At 41.9% G+C, this 16,609-nt stretch overlaps 1 protein-coding gene across 1 annotated transcript in view; it reads left to right on the forward strand.

The window, feature by feature from the left end:
• The window catches only part of LOC122549486 (regulator of G protein signaling 22-like), a 100,591-nt gene that overhangs the window by 17,195 nt on the left and 66,787 nt on the right, over positions 1 to 16,609 (forward strand). Inside the window, exons 3-5 of the mRNA XM_087985870.1 lie at positions 4,217 to 4,378; positions 4,933 to 5,089; positions 14,721 to 14,839. Coding sequence (XP_087841996.1) covers positions 4,217 to 4,378; positions 4,933 to 5,089; positions 14,721 to 14,839 — 438 coding nt within the window. The remainder of the gene's footprint in view (positions 1 to 4,216; positions 4,379 to 4,932; positions 5,090 to 14,720; positions 14,840 to 16,609) is intronic.

Below are 16,609 nucleotides of genomic sequence, written 5' to 3' on the forward strand. Positions count from 1 at the left end.
TGACTAATCCACGTGGTTTAATGACACTTCAATTAATGTGGATCAGGTGATGCCTGTTGTCATTTTAAGTCAATGTTTTGTCCCCTTTTTAAAACCATTTCAGTGCATGAAAGTTCAAGGTTTTAAATTGGATGATGGAATTTAAAAATCAATAGTCCATGTTTTACGTCATTATGATGGAATGAAAGTTACAAAAGAAAATAGATTGGCACGTCTTCATTGCCACTTGCGGATCGTGATGTGTACACTTTGGCTGGCATGTCTAAGTTTATACTAATGGTAACTCCAATTCAAAGATAAGTAATTTGATAACACAAAAAATATTTATTTGTACATGCATTAGTGATTAAAATTTGGAATGCACAACCTTCTCCACGCAGATTCAATGGAATGTAAAGAGCCATAGTCCAGAAAGGACCATAGGCGACTCTCTTCAATAGAGATATATATATATAGAGAGAGAGAGAGATAATTGATTATGTATAGTTTGAGAGTAATCACTGCACAAATGTGGGGTAAGATGAGATCAAACTTGCACGAACTACCAAAGCTGAAAAATGTGTTGCTGGAAAAGCGCAGCAGGTCAGGCAGCATCCAAGGAGCAGGAGAATCAATGTTTCGGGCATAAGCCCTTCTTCAGGAATGAGGAAGGTGTGCAAAGCAGGCTAAGATAAAAGGTAGGGAGGAGGGACTTGGGGGAGGGGCATTGGGAATGCGATAGGTGGAAGGAGGTTAAGGTGAGGGTGATAGGCCGGAGACGGGATGGGGGCGGAGAGGTCGGGAAGAAGATTGCAGGTCAAGAAGGCGGTGCTGAGTCCGAGGGTTGGGACTGAGATAAGGTGGGGGGAGGAGAAATGAGGAATCTGGAGAAATCTGCATTCATCCCTTGTGGTTGGAGGGTTCCTGAACTACCAAAGCCAGATTGAACCTGCACTTTAACTTTTATTCTGCACCACATCTAGTCATTTAGGCAACTGAACTCATTGACTCACATAGATTCAGGAGATTTTTATAGGCCACAGGATAAGTTCTTGAAGGAGAGAAAATTCAGGAATGTGTGGAAAAAAGGGGAATTAAATAGGTTATTCGTCAAAAAATCCAGCAAGACCTGGTGAGCCAAATGTCTTCCTCCTCCTACCCGCAACAACTGATTTCCTGCATGAATGCCTCAGGAATCAGATACTGCCTAAATGTCTAAAATACTCCACCTTCCTTCTGTGCTAAACTGTTCTATAATTTTATGAAAGTATAATTTCCTTCTCATTGAATAAAAGCCTCCCAAAGCTACAAGTGTGGTTTGGTAAAGGGAAACTAGAGCAGCAGGCAACAATAAATCACCATCTAATTTTACAAGTAATAGAATCAATTCGACTCTGATGCCATCTCACATGTAATAATTAGTTCAGTTTCCCAGTTACTTTGCAACAATTGAAATAACATTGAGTCTTGTCTTTACTAAATATAAACACTGTTTCGTACTACCCATTGTTATGGAAAAAGATACCAAACTGCGTGATTGAGTTGTATGACTACTAAATTGCCAGGGTCTTTAATTAAGGATAAGATGACTGAACACCTCAGAAACTTTCAACTGATTGGAGAAATGCAGACTTGATTTGTAAAGGATAGGTTATGTCTGACAAAGCTGATTGACTTTTTTTGATGACCAGAAAGGTGGACAGAAAAATGTCTGTGAATGTTATCTCCATGAACTTCCAGAAGGCATTTGATAAAATCTCCCAAATCAAGCCTGTTAGCCAAAGCTGGACTCATAGAATTGAAGGCAAATTGTTGACCTGGTTAATAGTTTGACTGAGCAGCAAGACCTGTGCAAGTGCTTTATTTATTCACTATATTAATTCATGGCCTGAGATGGGATAGAAAGCTACATAATTCAATACTGTAAGGTGTACAATTAGAAGCATAAAATTGCAAAGAGATATTGAATAAGTAAATGATGAAAACTAGTAAATAGATTTCAATGTAGACAAATATGAGGATATCTACTGATTTGGAACTCTCCAGTAATACTTTGTCCTTATGACTGTCCATTCATTTCTACTTAGGACCCTGGTCCCAATCAGGTTCAGCTGGAGCCCATCCTGACAGTATACAGTTCCTTCCTGCCTCAGAATTAAGTTCAATGAAATGAAATACTTCTTCCTAACTTCATGAACAACTTCCTACCCTTTTTTTTCAGTATGATGTACTTTTGGCAAAAAAAATTGTGACTGGGTTTAAAAGAATTCTAATTCCGAAGGAAATGTTGACTAATCTTTTCCTGATCAGTCCAGCCCAATTAGAGTCATAGAGATTCATACAGTCATACAGCATGCAAACAGGCCCTTTGGCCCAACTTGTCCATGCCAATCAGGTTTCCTAAACTGAACTAGTCCCATTTGCCTGTGTTTGGCTGATATCACTCTAAACCTTTCCTATCCATGTACCTGTCCAAATTTCTTATAATTGTTGTAATTGTACACACCTCTACCACTTCCTCGGTCAGTTTATTCCATATATGCACCATGCTTTGTGTGAAAAAGTTGCCCCTCAGGTCACTTTTAAATCTTTACCCTTTCACTGTAAGCCTATGTCCTCCAGCTTTGACCTCCCCTACACTGGGGAAACGACCTTGGCTATTCACCTTATCTATGCCCCTCAGGATTTTATAAACCACTGTAAGGTCACCATTCAACCTCCTAGACTTCAGGGAAAAAGGTCCCAGCCTATCCAACCTTTCCTTATAACTCAAAAACTTTCTGTCTTGGTATCATCCTTGTACATCTTTTACATCCTTTCCAGTTTAATGGCATCCTTCCGATACCAGGGTGACCAGAATTGTATGGTACTCCAATTGTGGCTTTACCAATGTTTTATATAACTGTAACATGACATCCCAACTCCTGTACTCAATCAATGATCTAACCAATGAAGATAAGCAAGCTAAATGTTTATACCTGATGTATACCTCCTTTTCTTCTTGACCCAGGTCATCCTGCATTACCTACTCCTGCCAGCCTCACCCTTCACACTAATATGAATATGTGGGCCCTGAACTCTCATTATTTTGTTTTTTAATGCTTTCTACTTGCCTGACAGCCCTTTATCGGCGAACAGCCTTCCGCAGTCAACTTTTGCAAGTTCCTGTCTAATACCATGAAAATTGGCCTTGCTCTAACTTAGAACTTTAACTTGTGGACCAGGCTTATCCTTTTCTGTAAATTATTTTAAAACTAAGACAATCATGGTCACTGGTCCCAAGGAACTCCCCCACTAACACCTAAGTCATTTGACCTGCCTTATTTCCCAAGAGGAAATCAAGTTTTACCCCTTTTCTAATAGGGCCATCTACATATTGATTGAGAAAGCTTTCTTGAACACATCTAACAAATTCTTCCCCATCCAAACCCTCAGTCTAGTCTTTGTTTGGAAAGTTAAAATTCCCTACCATTACAATCCCATTATTCTTACAGCTATCTGCAATATCCCTGCAAATTGCTACTCAATTTCCCGCTGACTACTGGGGAGGCCTATAGTACAATCCCATCAAAGTGATCACCCCCTTCTTATTTCTCAGTTCTGCCCATATCAGTTCGCTGAATAATCCTTCCCTGAAGCTACTATCTATCATATTCTCTGCCTCCTATCTGCTCCTCAGTTCTTTCAACAAATCCATGCAGCATGAGAGGAGCTGCAGCCAGACACACTTCCTCAGACGTAATTGCCAGGGTCACTTGACTGTTCCCTGATCTACATCTGAAGGGAGGAATATACCACTCCACTGACTGCCATCTCTTCCCATTTAAAAAGTAGCAGAATTAGGGACAATTACTTTTCCCTTATCTTGTTGCTGCTCACCCTCCTCAACAAAGCCCACTATTCACCTAAGCCCATTCTTAGATCTAACTAGCAGCAGCTTTACTACAAAGCAGCCCCTTGCATAAATGGCTAGAATAAGACACAGTAATGCCTCCTTCCCCAACTACCCAAAGCACTTAGTTTAAGTCCCAGAATTTTCACTTACTAAAAGGCGTGCAAATTAGATTTAATGTATGTCTGTTCATAGTTAATCTGCTTTTGTGTTAATGTATAACATAATGTTTGTTATTCCGTATCATGAATAGTGTTTGTTTAAATTATTCTCCTATTTATGCTTTCATTGCTCTACTCTGTTCTGTACAATGTATTTGATTATATTTTGTTCTTTGGCTGAAAGTTACCTGAACAAGATACGGAATCGATATTTATTTAATGGGGGTGAATACTGTATGAATGAGGAGGCACGTGCAAAGCTGGGTCTCTCATCTGTTTCTCAGTGGACTGTAGAAAACATGAGTCAAGTTCAGTCAGATGTAGTCTCGCCTCTGCTTCTCTACTGGTGAGTACAGACACAAGGCTGGGGGATATAGGCTATGATATTTAATGTATATCTATTTAGATTTCATTAATATATTGCATAGAGTGGAATCTATTAACTGCAAATCACATAAAAGAAGCTTTATGCACAGGTTATGAAATGGGTTTACCCACGATACTGTCAGGTCCAGATTATGACAGTTGTATACTTTAAAACAGACACACTATCTTTAAAATAGACACACTATGGTAACTAACATCTGTAAGTATTGATTATTCCCAATCAACTTTTTTGATGAAGAGCTTATGCTGAAAACTTTGATTCTCCTGCTCCTCTGATGCTACCTGACCAGCTGTGCTTTTCCAGCACCACACTTTTCGACTCTGATCTCCAGCATCTGCAGTCCTCACTTTCTCCTAGCTTTTAATTATTCTTTTTTGATCATTCTCTTCACTACTATTAAAGTATGAATATGATACTCCTGAGAAGCTAGCAACAGAAATAGCCACCTATGTTTGTTACAAACATGCATGTATTGTTCTGAACATTTTCATTTTTTTTTCAAACTATTTCAGGGGTCCAAGGTACTGTATTAATAAAGGATTTCCCATACGGCAAGCTGGCATTGCCTTGAAAGACTGGGAAGATCGTCAGTTGAGACCAAAGTCTGATGTAGGCCCATTTCCTATGATAATGCCAAATCCTGTCAAGGTAGAATGCATTCCAAACAAGGTTGGCATCATGTTGTGGTTACAAATTGAGCTTTTCTAAAAGTTTTATTTTCAAACTGTAACAAATGTTCTTATTTCCAATGGACATCTGCCTATCCTGGTTAAAGATTGCTCATAACAATGCTTTTTGACTCAAGAATCAAATTATAACTTTTTATTCCTATTACCAAGAGAGGCTGGAATCAAAAGATATGAGGAAAGTGACATATTTGCTAACTCCTTTGACTTTCTTGCTCCAACTTTTTAATCTATTCTTTTGTCTTGAACGTATTAGTGATGAGGTGCTGAGATTTATTTGGTGTAAAAATAGTTTAGTTTTGTGGTATGACTAGGTGAAGAGATGGAATTACACATCTCTCACCCCACTCATTTTCTCAGTTGGTTGCAACAAATATGGTCTAATTTATTTTTCAGCGTACAACAATCACACCTCAATTAAATTGTAGTTCATAGTACGTATATGGAATAAGCTGCCAGAGGAAGTGGTGGAGGCTGGTACAATTGCAACATTTAAGAGGCATTTGGATGGGTATATGAATAGGAAGGGTTTGGAGGGATATGGGCCAGGTGCTGGCAGGCGGGACGAGATTGAGTTGGGATATCTGGTCGGCATAGACAGGTTGGACTGAAGGGTCTGTTTTCATGCTGTACATCTCTGTGACTCTATGAAATAAAGACAAATTTTATGACCCACTACCTTGAAGAAAGAATACTAATGTGACATCAAACAAGCACACAAAAAAGCAATTTGACAACAAGACAGGGGAAGGCACCTTGTATAAACAAAACAAGGGAGATGTGATGGTAGTTTGGCGCACCGATCTTTACACCTCTGAGGTTAAATGCCAGCTTGCGGACTCCTCCCCCTACTGCCCCCTTGACCATGACCCCACCTCCCACCACCAAACCTTCATCTCCCAGACCATCCATAACCTCATCACCTCAGGGGATCTCCCATCCACCGCCTCCAACCTCATAGTCCCACAATCCCGCACCGCCCGTTTCTACCTCCCTGCCCAAAATCCACAAACCTGACTGCCCTGGCCGACCCATTGTCTCAGCCTGCTCCTGCCCCACAGAACTCATCTCTGCATACCTTGACACGGTCCTGTCCCCCTTAGTCCAAGAACTCCCCACCTACGTTCGGGACACCACCCACGCCCTCCACCTCCTCCATGATTTTCGCTTCCCCGGTCCCCAACGCCTTATCTTCACCATGGACATCCAATCCCTGTACACCTCCATCCCCCATCACGAAGGACCCAAAGCCCTCCGCTTCTTCCTTTCCTGCCGTACCAACCAATACCCTTCCACTGTCACCCTCCTTCGACTGACTGAACTGGTCCTCACTCTGAACAACTTCTCTTTCCAATCCTCCCACTTCCTCCAAACCAAAGGAGTAGCCATGGGCACCTGCATGGGCCCCAGCTATGCCTGCCTCTTCGTAGGATATGTGGAACAGTCCATCTTCCGCAGCTACACTGGCACCACCCCCCACCTTTTCCTCCGCTACATCGATGACTGTATCGGCGCTGCCTCGTGCTCCCACGAGGAGGTTGAACAGTTCATCCGCTTTACTAACACCTTCCACCCCGACCTAAAATTTACCTGGACCGTCTCAGACTCCTCCCTCCCCTTCCCAGACCTCTCCATTTCTATCTCGCGCAACCGAATCAACATGGACATTATCTATAAACCGACCGACTCCCACAGCTACCTAGACGACACCTCCTCCCACCTTGCCCCCTGCAAAAACGCCATCCCATATTCCCAATTCCTTCGTCTCCATTGCATCTGCTCCCAGGAGGACCAGTTCCAATACTGAACAACCCAGATGGCCTCTTTTTTCAAAGATCACAATTTCCCCCCAGACGTAGTCGATGATGCTCTCCACCGCATCTCTTCCACTTCCCGCTCCTCCGCCCTTGAGCCCCGCCCCTCCAATCACCACTAGGACAGATCCCCACTGGTCTTCACCTACCACCCTACCAACCTCCATATACATCATATCATCCGCCGTCATTTCCGCCACCTCCAAACGGACCCCACCACCTGGGATATATTTCCCTCCCCTCCCCTATCAGCATTCCAAAAAGACCACTCCCTCCGTGACTCCCTCGTCGGGTCCACAACCCCCATCAACCCAACCTCCGCTCCCAGCACCTTCCCCTGCAACCGCAAGAAATGCAAAACTTGCGCCCACACCTCCCCCCTTACTTCTCTCCAAGGCCCCAAGGGATCCTTCCATATCCGCCACAAATTCACCTGCACCTCCACACACATCATTTACTGCATCCGCTGCACCCGATGTGGCCTCCTCTATATTGGGGAGACAGGCCGCCTACTTGCAGAACGTTTCAGAGAATACCTCTGGGACACCTGTACCAACCAACGCAACCGCCCCGTGGCAGAACACTTTAACTCCCCCTCCCACTCCGCCAAGGACATGCAGGTCCTTGGCCTCCTCCATCGCCAGACCATAGCAACATGACGGCTGGAGGAAAAGCGCCTCATCTTCCGCCTAGGAACCCTCCAACCACAAGGGATGAACTCAGATTTCTCCAGTTTCCTCGTTTCCCCTCCCCCCACCTTGTCTCAGTCCTAACCCTCGAACTCAGCACCACCTTCCTAACCTGCAATCTTCTTCCTGACCTCTCCGCCCCCACCCCCACTCCGGCCTATCACCCTCACCATATCACCCTCACCTTAACTTCCTTCCACCTATCGCATTTCCAACACCCCTCCCCCAAGTCCCTCCTCCCTACCTTTTATCTTAGCCTGCTTGGCACTTTCCTCATTCCTAAAGAAGGGCTTATGCCCGAAACGTCGATTCTCCTGTTCCTTGGATGCTGCCTGACCTGCTGCGCTTTTCCAGCAACATATTTTCAGCTCTAAACAAAATAATGCAAAGTACAAGGGATCCTCAAATTACAAATGTCCAAGTTATGTCCGCTTACACTTATGAACACAATGCCATAATTGTAATTTTAAAGATCCGGCATATGAATATTGCCTGTCCTTACAAATGGCTATTTTACATTGTCTTGCTTTGTGTTCTGACTTGCATCCAAATTGAATTGCCAACAAACTCCAGAACAGAACCTGTTCACAACCCAGAATTAACTTAATACCTCCAGCTCTCAATTTATTTGTACTACTTTACCCTTTTGATGGAATATATGTTTTCTGTGCTCAAAACATGTATTTTCTGAAGGTAGCCCTTTGCTTAGCTACTGTTTTACCTGCTAATCTTTGGTTCCAGCCTATCTGGTCGAGCAACGTTCTTGTTCCATTGAAGTCAGGTGTCCAATAGTTAACTATTCTTAACCTAAATTGTTTATTTGTTCATTTCCCACTATTATCCTAAAACGTATGATACAATAATCACTGTCCTCTGAATGCTCCCCCTTGGTTAGCTTAATTTCTAAGAACCAGGTCTAGCGGTGCCTCCTTTCTTGTTGGACTGGACACGGACTGCTGTAGGAAATTCTGCTGATCACAACCTAAGCTTGTCCCTTGCTACTCTTCACACTACCATTATTTCAGTCTTATACTCTGGGAATTAAAAGTCCCCCATCATAACTACTGTATGATGTTTGCACCTATTGTTAATTTCTTTGCAGATTTATTCCTCTATATCTTTTCCATTAGTAAATGGTCTATAGATTACATCAAGCAATGTCATTCAGCCTTTTTGTTCCTTAACTCTAGCCATATCAATTTTGTTTTTGAACCCTGTAGCACATCCTTTTTCACCAGTTATCCTTAATCAAAATTGCCACCTTTCTTCCTTTTCTTTTTCTTATGAACCCTTGTAGCCAGGAATATTTAATACCTAAACCTGCCCTTCCTTGAGTCAGATCTCCATTATGACCAAAACATAATAATTCCACAAGGCAGTCAGTACCTTTATGTAATAAGAATTCATATATTTGCAGTGTAACCCTGATTTAGACTTCACTACTTTCTCTTACTCTGCTTCCACTATACCACAGCATAGATTGTTAAGTTGGCCTGAAATACTTAAGCATGGTGACTTAGTGGTTAGCATCAGGGACCCAGGTTAAATTCGAGCCATTGTCTGTGTGGAGTTTGCAGATTGACCCCATTTCCTTCAGGTGCTCTGGTTCCCTCTCACAGTTCAAAGATTTGCAGATTAGGTGGATTGGCATGCTAAAATTGTCCATGATGTAAAGGGTAGGTGGATTAGCCATGGGAAATGTAGGATTACAGGGATAGAGTTGGGGGTTTGGGATGCTGTACGGAGGGCTGGTGTGGGCTCAATGGTCTGAATGACCTGCTTCCACACTGTAGGGATTTTGTTTCTGTTTCCTTACTTCTACTGTAGTGTTATCTGCCTCTCCCAGTATTTCATCCATCCTGGTATTATTCTCTAATGTTTTCTCTGGGTTCTCACATCCCTGCTGAATTAGTTTAAATCTACTGCAACAGCATGAGCAAAATGCCTGGCAAAGAACTGAGTTCTGGCTCTGTCCAGTTTGTACAACTGCAATCTGTCTTAGATCAGTTCCCTTGACAGAGGAATCTAAAACCCTTTCTCCCATACCTCTTACCAGCTACACATTCATCTGTCTGATTTTCTGATTTTTAACACTCACTGACATGTGATCCTGGGAATAATTAGGGGTGACTGATTTTGAGGTCCTAATTTCTAATTTCCGACTTACTAATTGCAGGACCAAATTAGACCACATTATAACCAAACTGTTAGGTTGCCCTGAAATACTATCGGTTAGCACAGCATTGAACCTGTGAGGGGCAGCACTCTGCCTTTCTCAGCAGAGAACTGTTTGACAGACAGTGCATATGTAAACTGCCCACTGTACATTTTCCAGTCTTGAATGTCACAGTGCTCCCTTGAAGAGCTGTAAGATATGTGCAATCATCACAGATTCCCTATTCTCACTCACAAAGTGGGTGTAAGTGAAGAATGATGTACACAGCCCATTGTGTTTAGCCTCATTGTTGTCCATTTTATGTTACAATGCCTGGCTACGTGTGAGTGATGAGTATTGCTTGGCAATTACAGCATCTTTTACCCTTTGGGATGCTTGAAGAGGCTGCTCAGCTGTGAATAAAAGGGATGTTTTTCCAATGATTCCATGCCTGTACTACCAATGTGCCCAAAGTATGTTTTCTTCTTCCTCTGTCTCCCACTCCAGGCAGGTAGATGCCCAACTTCTGTAGCTGGGGTAGAGGGAACCTGCTGTGTGGTTTACCGTATTGACTCAAAAGACTTGGGCAGTCTTCTCCTTGTGAGTTGAGGTCCGGGCCTGCTAAGAAACCTTTACCATGGTGAAGGCTCACTTCCTCAACTTGTACTGCCACAGATTTTGGAATTACGGGCAGAAGAAGATGGAGGGGTCTGACACCTCTGTTGTGCACCTCCTGAGAAGATGCAATGTAGGGGGCATCTGTCTGTCACTCCTCCATCCTGTAAGTGCCTGTGCAGTAGCCTGTCTCGTGGGATATTTTTGCTTCAACTAAATTACATTGTATTAGACAGTGTTAATTGGGAGGAGCTGTTATCAGGCAAGTCCACACCTGACACGTAGAAACTATTTAAAGACCTGCTGGGGAAAGTTCAAGACCGGCATTTACCAGTAAGGAGGAAGGATGAGGATGGCAAGGTAAGGGGCCCTTGGATAATGAGGAAGATCATGAATTTAATCAAAAGAAGCATATGTAAGGTTTATGAAGCTAAAACCGACAGGGCCTGTGAGGAAAGCAGGAAAGTACTCAGACAGGGATTTAGGAGATCAAAAAGGGGCCATGAAATGACCTTGGCAAGTAGGGTCAAAGAGAATCCCAAAGCATTCTATTCATACATTAAAAACAAGAGGATAACTAGGGTGAAGGTAGGACCACTCAAGAATAAAGGAAGGAACTTGTGTTTGGAGGCAGAGAATGTGGGTGAGATCCTAAATGAGTCATTTACAACAATATTCATCCTGGAAAAAGATATGGAGGATACTGAGATTTGTGTGGAGCATGCTAAGATGCTAGGGCATTTTGAGATCAAGAAAGAAATGGTGGATCTCTTGAAGAGGATTAAGGTGGATAAATCCCCAGGGCCCAATGATATCTATCCAAGGTTATTGAGAAAGGCAAGAGAGGAGATTGCTGAGGTCTTGACCAAGATCTTTGTATCTTCACTAGCCACTGGAGAGGACCTGAAGGACTAACGAGTAGCTAATGTTGCTCGTCTGTACAAGAAGGAAAATAGGGATAATCCAGGAAACTACAAACCGGTGAATCTCACTTCAGTGGTTGGGAAGTTTTGGAGAGAATTCTTAAGGATTGGATTTATGCGCATTTGGATAAGCATGACCTAATTAGAGCAGTCAGCATGGCTTCATGCAGGGCAGGTCATGTCTTACTAACTTGATTGAATTTTTCAAGGAGGTGACAGAAATGATCAATGTGAGTAGAGCAGTGGATGTTGTTTATGTAAATTTTAGTAAGGCTTTCAACAAAGTCCCTCATGGTAGGCTCATCCAGAAGGTTAAAATGCATGGGATCCACAGTGACTTAGCTGTATGGATTCAGAATTGGCTTGCCCATAGAAGACAGAGGGTAGTGGTAGAAGGTTGTTTTTTCAGGCTGGAGCTCTGTGACTAGTGGTGTTCCACAGGGATCCGTACAGGGACCTCTGCTGTTTGTGATATATATAAATGCTTTGGATGAACATGTAGATGGGTAGTTTAGTAAGTTTGCAGAGGATACAAAGATTGGTGGAGTTGTGGATAGTGTAGAAGGTTGTCAAAGGATACAACAGGATATATAGAACAGTTGCAGATATGGGTGGAGAAATGGCAGATGGAGTTTAATTAGGATAACTGAGAGGTGCTGCAGTTTGGGAGATCAAATGTTAAGGAAAAATATACAGTTAGTGGCAGGATTTTGAACAGCATAGTTGCAGAGACTTGTGGGTGATATGTTCACTAGATTGTACCCCTGAGGCTAATTTGAATAACCTATCCAACCAGGTAAGCTTCTGGTGCTGCTGGAGAGTGCAAGTCAGTGCCTCATTGGTGGAACCTTGGGTGTTTCACTCGCTTCCTCCTTAGAGTCAGAGCTGGAGCTGAGGCTCTCCACTGCAGTCCTCTTCTTGGTGGAAAGTCACTGGGTGCAACTATGGCCGTGTGAGAAGAGAGGGAATTTGTTATGCAAGGTGGATAAAAGGTTGTGCAGAAGAAGTATGTGTTAGCATTAGTGATAATGGGAGAGCAGCACAGCAGAGTGGAATTTAATGGGTTTGTTGGTTGCCTATTGATTCTCCAGGAAAAGCATGCAATGTGTTGACTGCCTAAGGATTGATATGGAAAGCAGAATTTCACATAAAAAATTTGCCCCAGAGCAGAGTAAAATCTGCCATGAAACTCACTTACCAGAGCTTTTTAATTGTGAATGGAAAAATCCAACCTGTTAACAAGCATAAGATGTACAGTCTAACAATAATATTTAATCAAATTATACAATATGATTCCATATGATTATATGAGTCATTGAGTATAGTCAGATTGAGATAGACTGATATAGATTTTTGAACCGAAGGAGAGCTAAAGCATTTTGAGGAACAGGCAAGTAAGTGGAATTGCAGTTTAGATCAGATCAGGCATCACAGAAGTTATACAGCATACTCCTTCTCCTATTTATTGTATTGTATTGTATACCATGCATTTAATCTTTACATTCATGCCTATTGATATGATAATAACGAGTGGTAGATAGCAGACAATGACATTCCTCCCAGGTCATCTCAATGCCTTCTATGCTCGCTTTGAGCAGAATTTCGGCGGAGAGGTAACACCTATTCCAACAAGTCCTGTCAAACCTATCCCAACAGTCCCTGCATCAGAGGTCAGATCAGTTTTCCTTTGTGTGAATCCAAGGAAAGCAGTGGGACCAGATGGAGTACCAGGCCATGTACTCAGGGCAATGCGCAGATCAACTGGCAAAGGTCTTCTCGGACATCTTCAACTTCTGTCTGCAACAGACCACTGTCCCTGCCTGTTTCAAAAGGGCCAACATCATCCCTGTGCCGAAGACGGTTCATGCAGCATGCCTCAATGACTACTTCCCAGTGGCCCTAACTTCGGTGGTCATGAAGTGCTTTGAAAGGCTGGTCATGGCATTAATCAACTCCAGCCTCCCCACTACTCTTGAACCACTCCAATTTGCCTAACAGACCAACAGATCCATGTCAGATGCCATATCACTTTCCTTTCACTCCTCTCTAGAACATCTTGACACCTGGAACAGCTACATAAGAATCCTACTCATTGACTACAGTCAGCCTTCAACACTATTATCCTCTCAAGATTGCATCGCCAAATACCAGACTAATGCCACCTACAAGTTCTCTGATGACACCACCATTGTCGGTCGAATCTCAGATGGCAACGAAGGCAAAATGCAGGCAAAACCAAGGAATTCATTATTGACTTTGGGTGGGATGCTACTCATGCCCCCCTACACATTAACAGCACAGAGGTGGAACGAGTGGAGAGTGTCAAGCTCCTGGGAGCGGTCATCCACAACAAGTTTTTTTGGACTCGTCATGTGGACGCACTGTTTACAAAGGCCCAACAATGCCTCTTCTTCCTCAGGCAGCTGAGGAAATTTGGCATGATGGTGAATACCCTTGCCAACTTTTATAGGTGAGCCATCGAGAGCATTCTAAATGGATTTATCACTACCTGGTATGGCAACTGTACCATTCAAGATTGGAGACGATTTCTGAGAGTGGTGAACTCGGCCCCAACAATCACAAAGATTAACCTCCCATCTGTAGAATCCACCTACCAGGCCCGCTGTCAAGGAAAGGCCGGCAGCATTCACAAAGATCCATCCCACCCTGGCAATGTTTTTCTACAACTTCTACCAGAGGGGAGGAGGTACAGAAATCTGAATACACGCACCAGCCAGTTTCAAAACAGTTTCTACCCTACTGTTGTTAAAATACTGAATGGACTCACAAATTCTTAACATTCGCCTGTATCTGTATTTTTGTTGTTACCACTGTTTACCTATTATTTAATTATCTATGCTACTTAACTCTGTGATCGGCCTGTATTGCTCACGAGACAAAGCTTTTCACTGTGCCTCAGTACATGTGACAATAAATTCAATTCAATTCAATTCAATGAACCGTCATTCCCACAATTTGTATACATTTATGTTTTCATTTTCACTGCTTTTAAAGCTGCCTATTTAATGTCAGTGAAAAGATGAATCTGTAAATCTATCCCATAATTTAAATCATGGATAAATATTCTGTATAGTTGAGGCTTCTATAGTGGGACACCACTGGTTATATTAAAGCCAATGAACTTAACCAGTAGATTTCCATTCCACATGCTAGCAAATGATGTTATGATTTCCATTCATTATAACAGCAAATCAATTCATGGATAATATTACATTAATGGTAGTGATAAAAGAAACTAAAAATGAAAGGAAGAGAAACAAAAGAAAATGAAACACAATGTGCTGGAGGTGAGAGTACTTTTGATAGAGCCTCTCTTGTGTGTATTATAGTAATACTGACTTCAGACTTCTGAATTAGACTTCTGCTAATCTCCGGTTCTATTCATTTGCTGAAACAGCCAAAGAAGAAGTGTAAATCACGGCCACGCCAAAGAGAAGTTCCACAGAATAGATCATCACCAAATAGGCACTGCACTAGGACAATGTCCAAAACTGCTCTCTGCAAGCCAGAGGCTAAGTAAGTTTGTATGCCAATACTTGCTGGGATTGTCTTATCAATAGTTTATTGGTGTATTGGGTTGGGGTAAAAATAGATTTTTGCCTGTTTTGGATTTTTAACTTCATTTAGTTGCTCAAAACAGTATTTGCAAGGTTAACACTCATGGTCACACCAAGTATTCATTGACAAAAAGAGCCAAACAGGCTGACAACAAAGTAGTCCAGGAGGATGTGAAGCCTTGTACCAAGCATATGCACGAGTGGATATTTGACCTAAAAACAGAAAATGTTGGAACATTCAGCTGGTCTGGCAACATCCTTGGAGAGGAAATCAGAGTTAACAATTAAAGTGTGATGTAACCCTTCTTCAGAATGGAAAGGGGCTGGAAATTGTGGTTTTTATGTTGTTGATACAGTGGGAGGAAGTGCGATTGGAACAGCTGATGAGGGTGTCCAGAACAAAAGACAAAGGGAGTGCTAATGGTGATAAGGAGAGAGACATAAAATAGAAGGAAATGATAGGTGTGAAAAGGAGAAAATGGGTCTGTTATACTTAGAGCAAAGTCAACAAGACACAAGATTGGAGTTGGAGGGGCGGGTGTTGAAATCAACATGGAAGATAGAGGTCATGGCTCTGAAAATTGTAAAACTCAGTGTTAAGTCCTGGAAGCTGTAAAGTCCTTAAGCAGAAAATTAGATATTGTTCCTCTAACTAGCTCTGTTGGAAAACTATAGCAGGCCTAGGTCAGATATGTTTGCAGGGAACAAGATGTTTTAATGAAATTTCCAACATCTGTAATATTTGCTTTTATTAGATGTATTTGGCCTGTTGTTCCCGTGTTAGATATATTAAAGAGCAATCATAATTAGTCCCATATCCCTTTTTAAAGTTGTTTATGTTATCAGCTTGTGCCATGCTGTTAGGTACAACTTTCAAGATCTTGAACATTTTCCTAATATCCCCGCTAGGTGTTTTCACACTGTTTTAAATCTCTGACCACAAGGTTATTAACTCACTCTGTATTCTCTATCTACTCTATGAAAACTTCTCATAATTTTGAAAACTTATATTGGATCAATACCTAATCTTCGCCATTCCATGGATAATAGCCCTACTCTTTTCAAAGCTGAATTATCTAACCCCTCCTCTGTACCCTTTTTAAAGCAATTCTATCTTTCCTGAAGTGTAGTGTTCAGAATGGCCCACAATATTAAGCCGGTTCACAGGAACATGATGAAACTAAAGTTAATACTGAGTCAGATAGAGAAATGAAGACAATGCAAGCAGATAACTGCAGATGCTGGAAATCTGAAACCAAAACAGAAAAAGCTGGAGAAACTCAGCAGGTCTAGCAGCATCTGTGGAAAAAAGTTAACATTGCTTAAGAACATCAGAACTGAAGAAGAATCATAATAGAATCCAAATGCTGCTTTTCCTCAGATTGTTGAACAGGTGACCAAGAGAATGGCAAAAAAAAGTTAGGTTTTAAAGAGCATCTTAAATGAGGTGAGGAATGAAACAATGCTGAGAGATTTAGGTAGACAATTTCAGAACTTCAGATCTTGGAAGCTTGCATTATGGCTGCCAATGTTATGGTAATGGAAATGTAATATTTTTGTTTGGAGAATGAAGGTTTTTTATGGATTTCAAGGAAGGGCAAAGTTGTGATTGAATATTTTTGCTATATTTTACTTTTTAAATTATTTAGGAAAACAAAAGTACCAGATGATAGGAAATTTATTTCCAGGGCTAAAAATTAAAGGATTTTTTAATGGCTCAAATTTCTAA

Source organism: Chiloscyllium plagiosum, unplaced genomic scaffold (assembly GCF_037043375.1).
Source record: "Chiloscyllium plagiosum isolate Xiang-an unplaced genomic scaffold, Cpla_swu_hap1 HiC_scaffold_4, whole genome shotgun sequence".
Classification (NCBI taxonomy): domain Eukaryota; kingdom Metazoa; phylum Chordata; class Chondrichthyes; order Orectolobiformes; family Hemiscylliidae; genus Chiloscyllium; species Chiloscyllium plagiosum.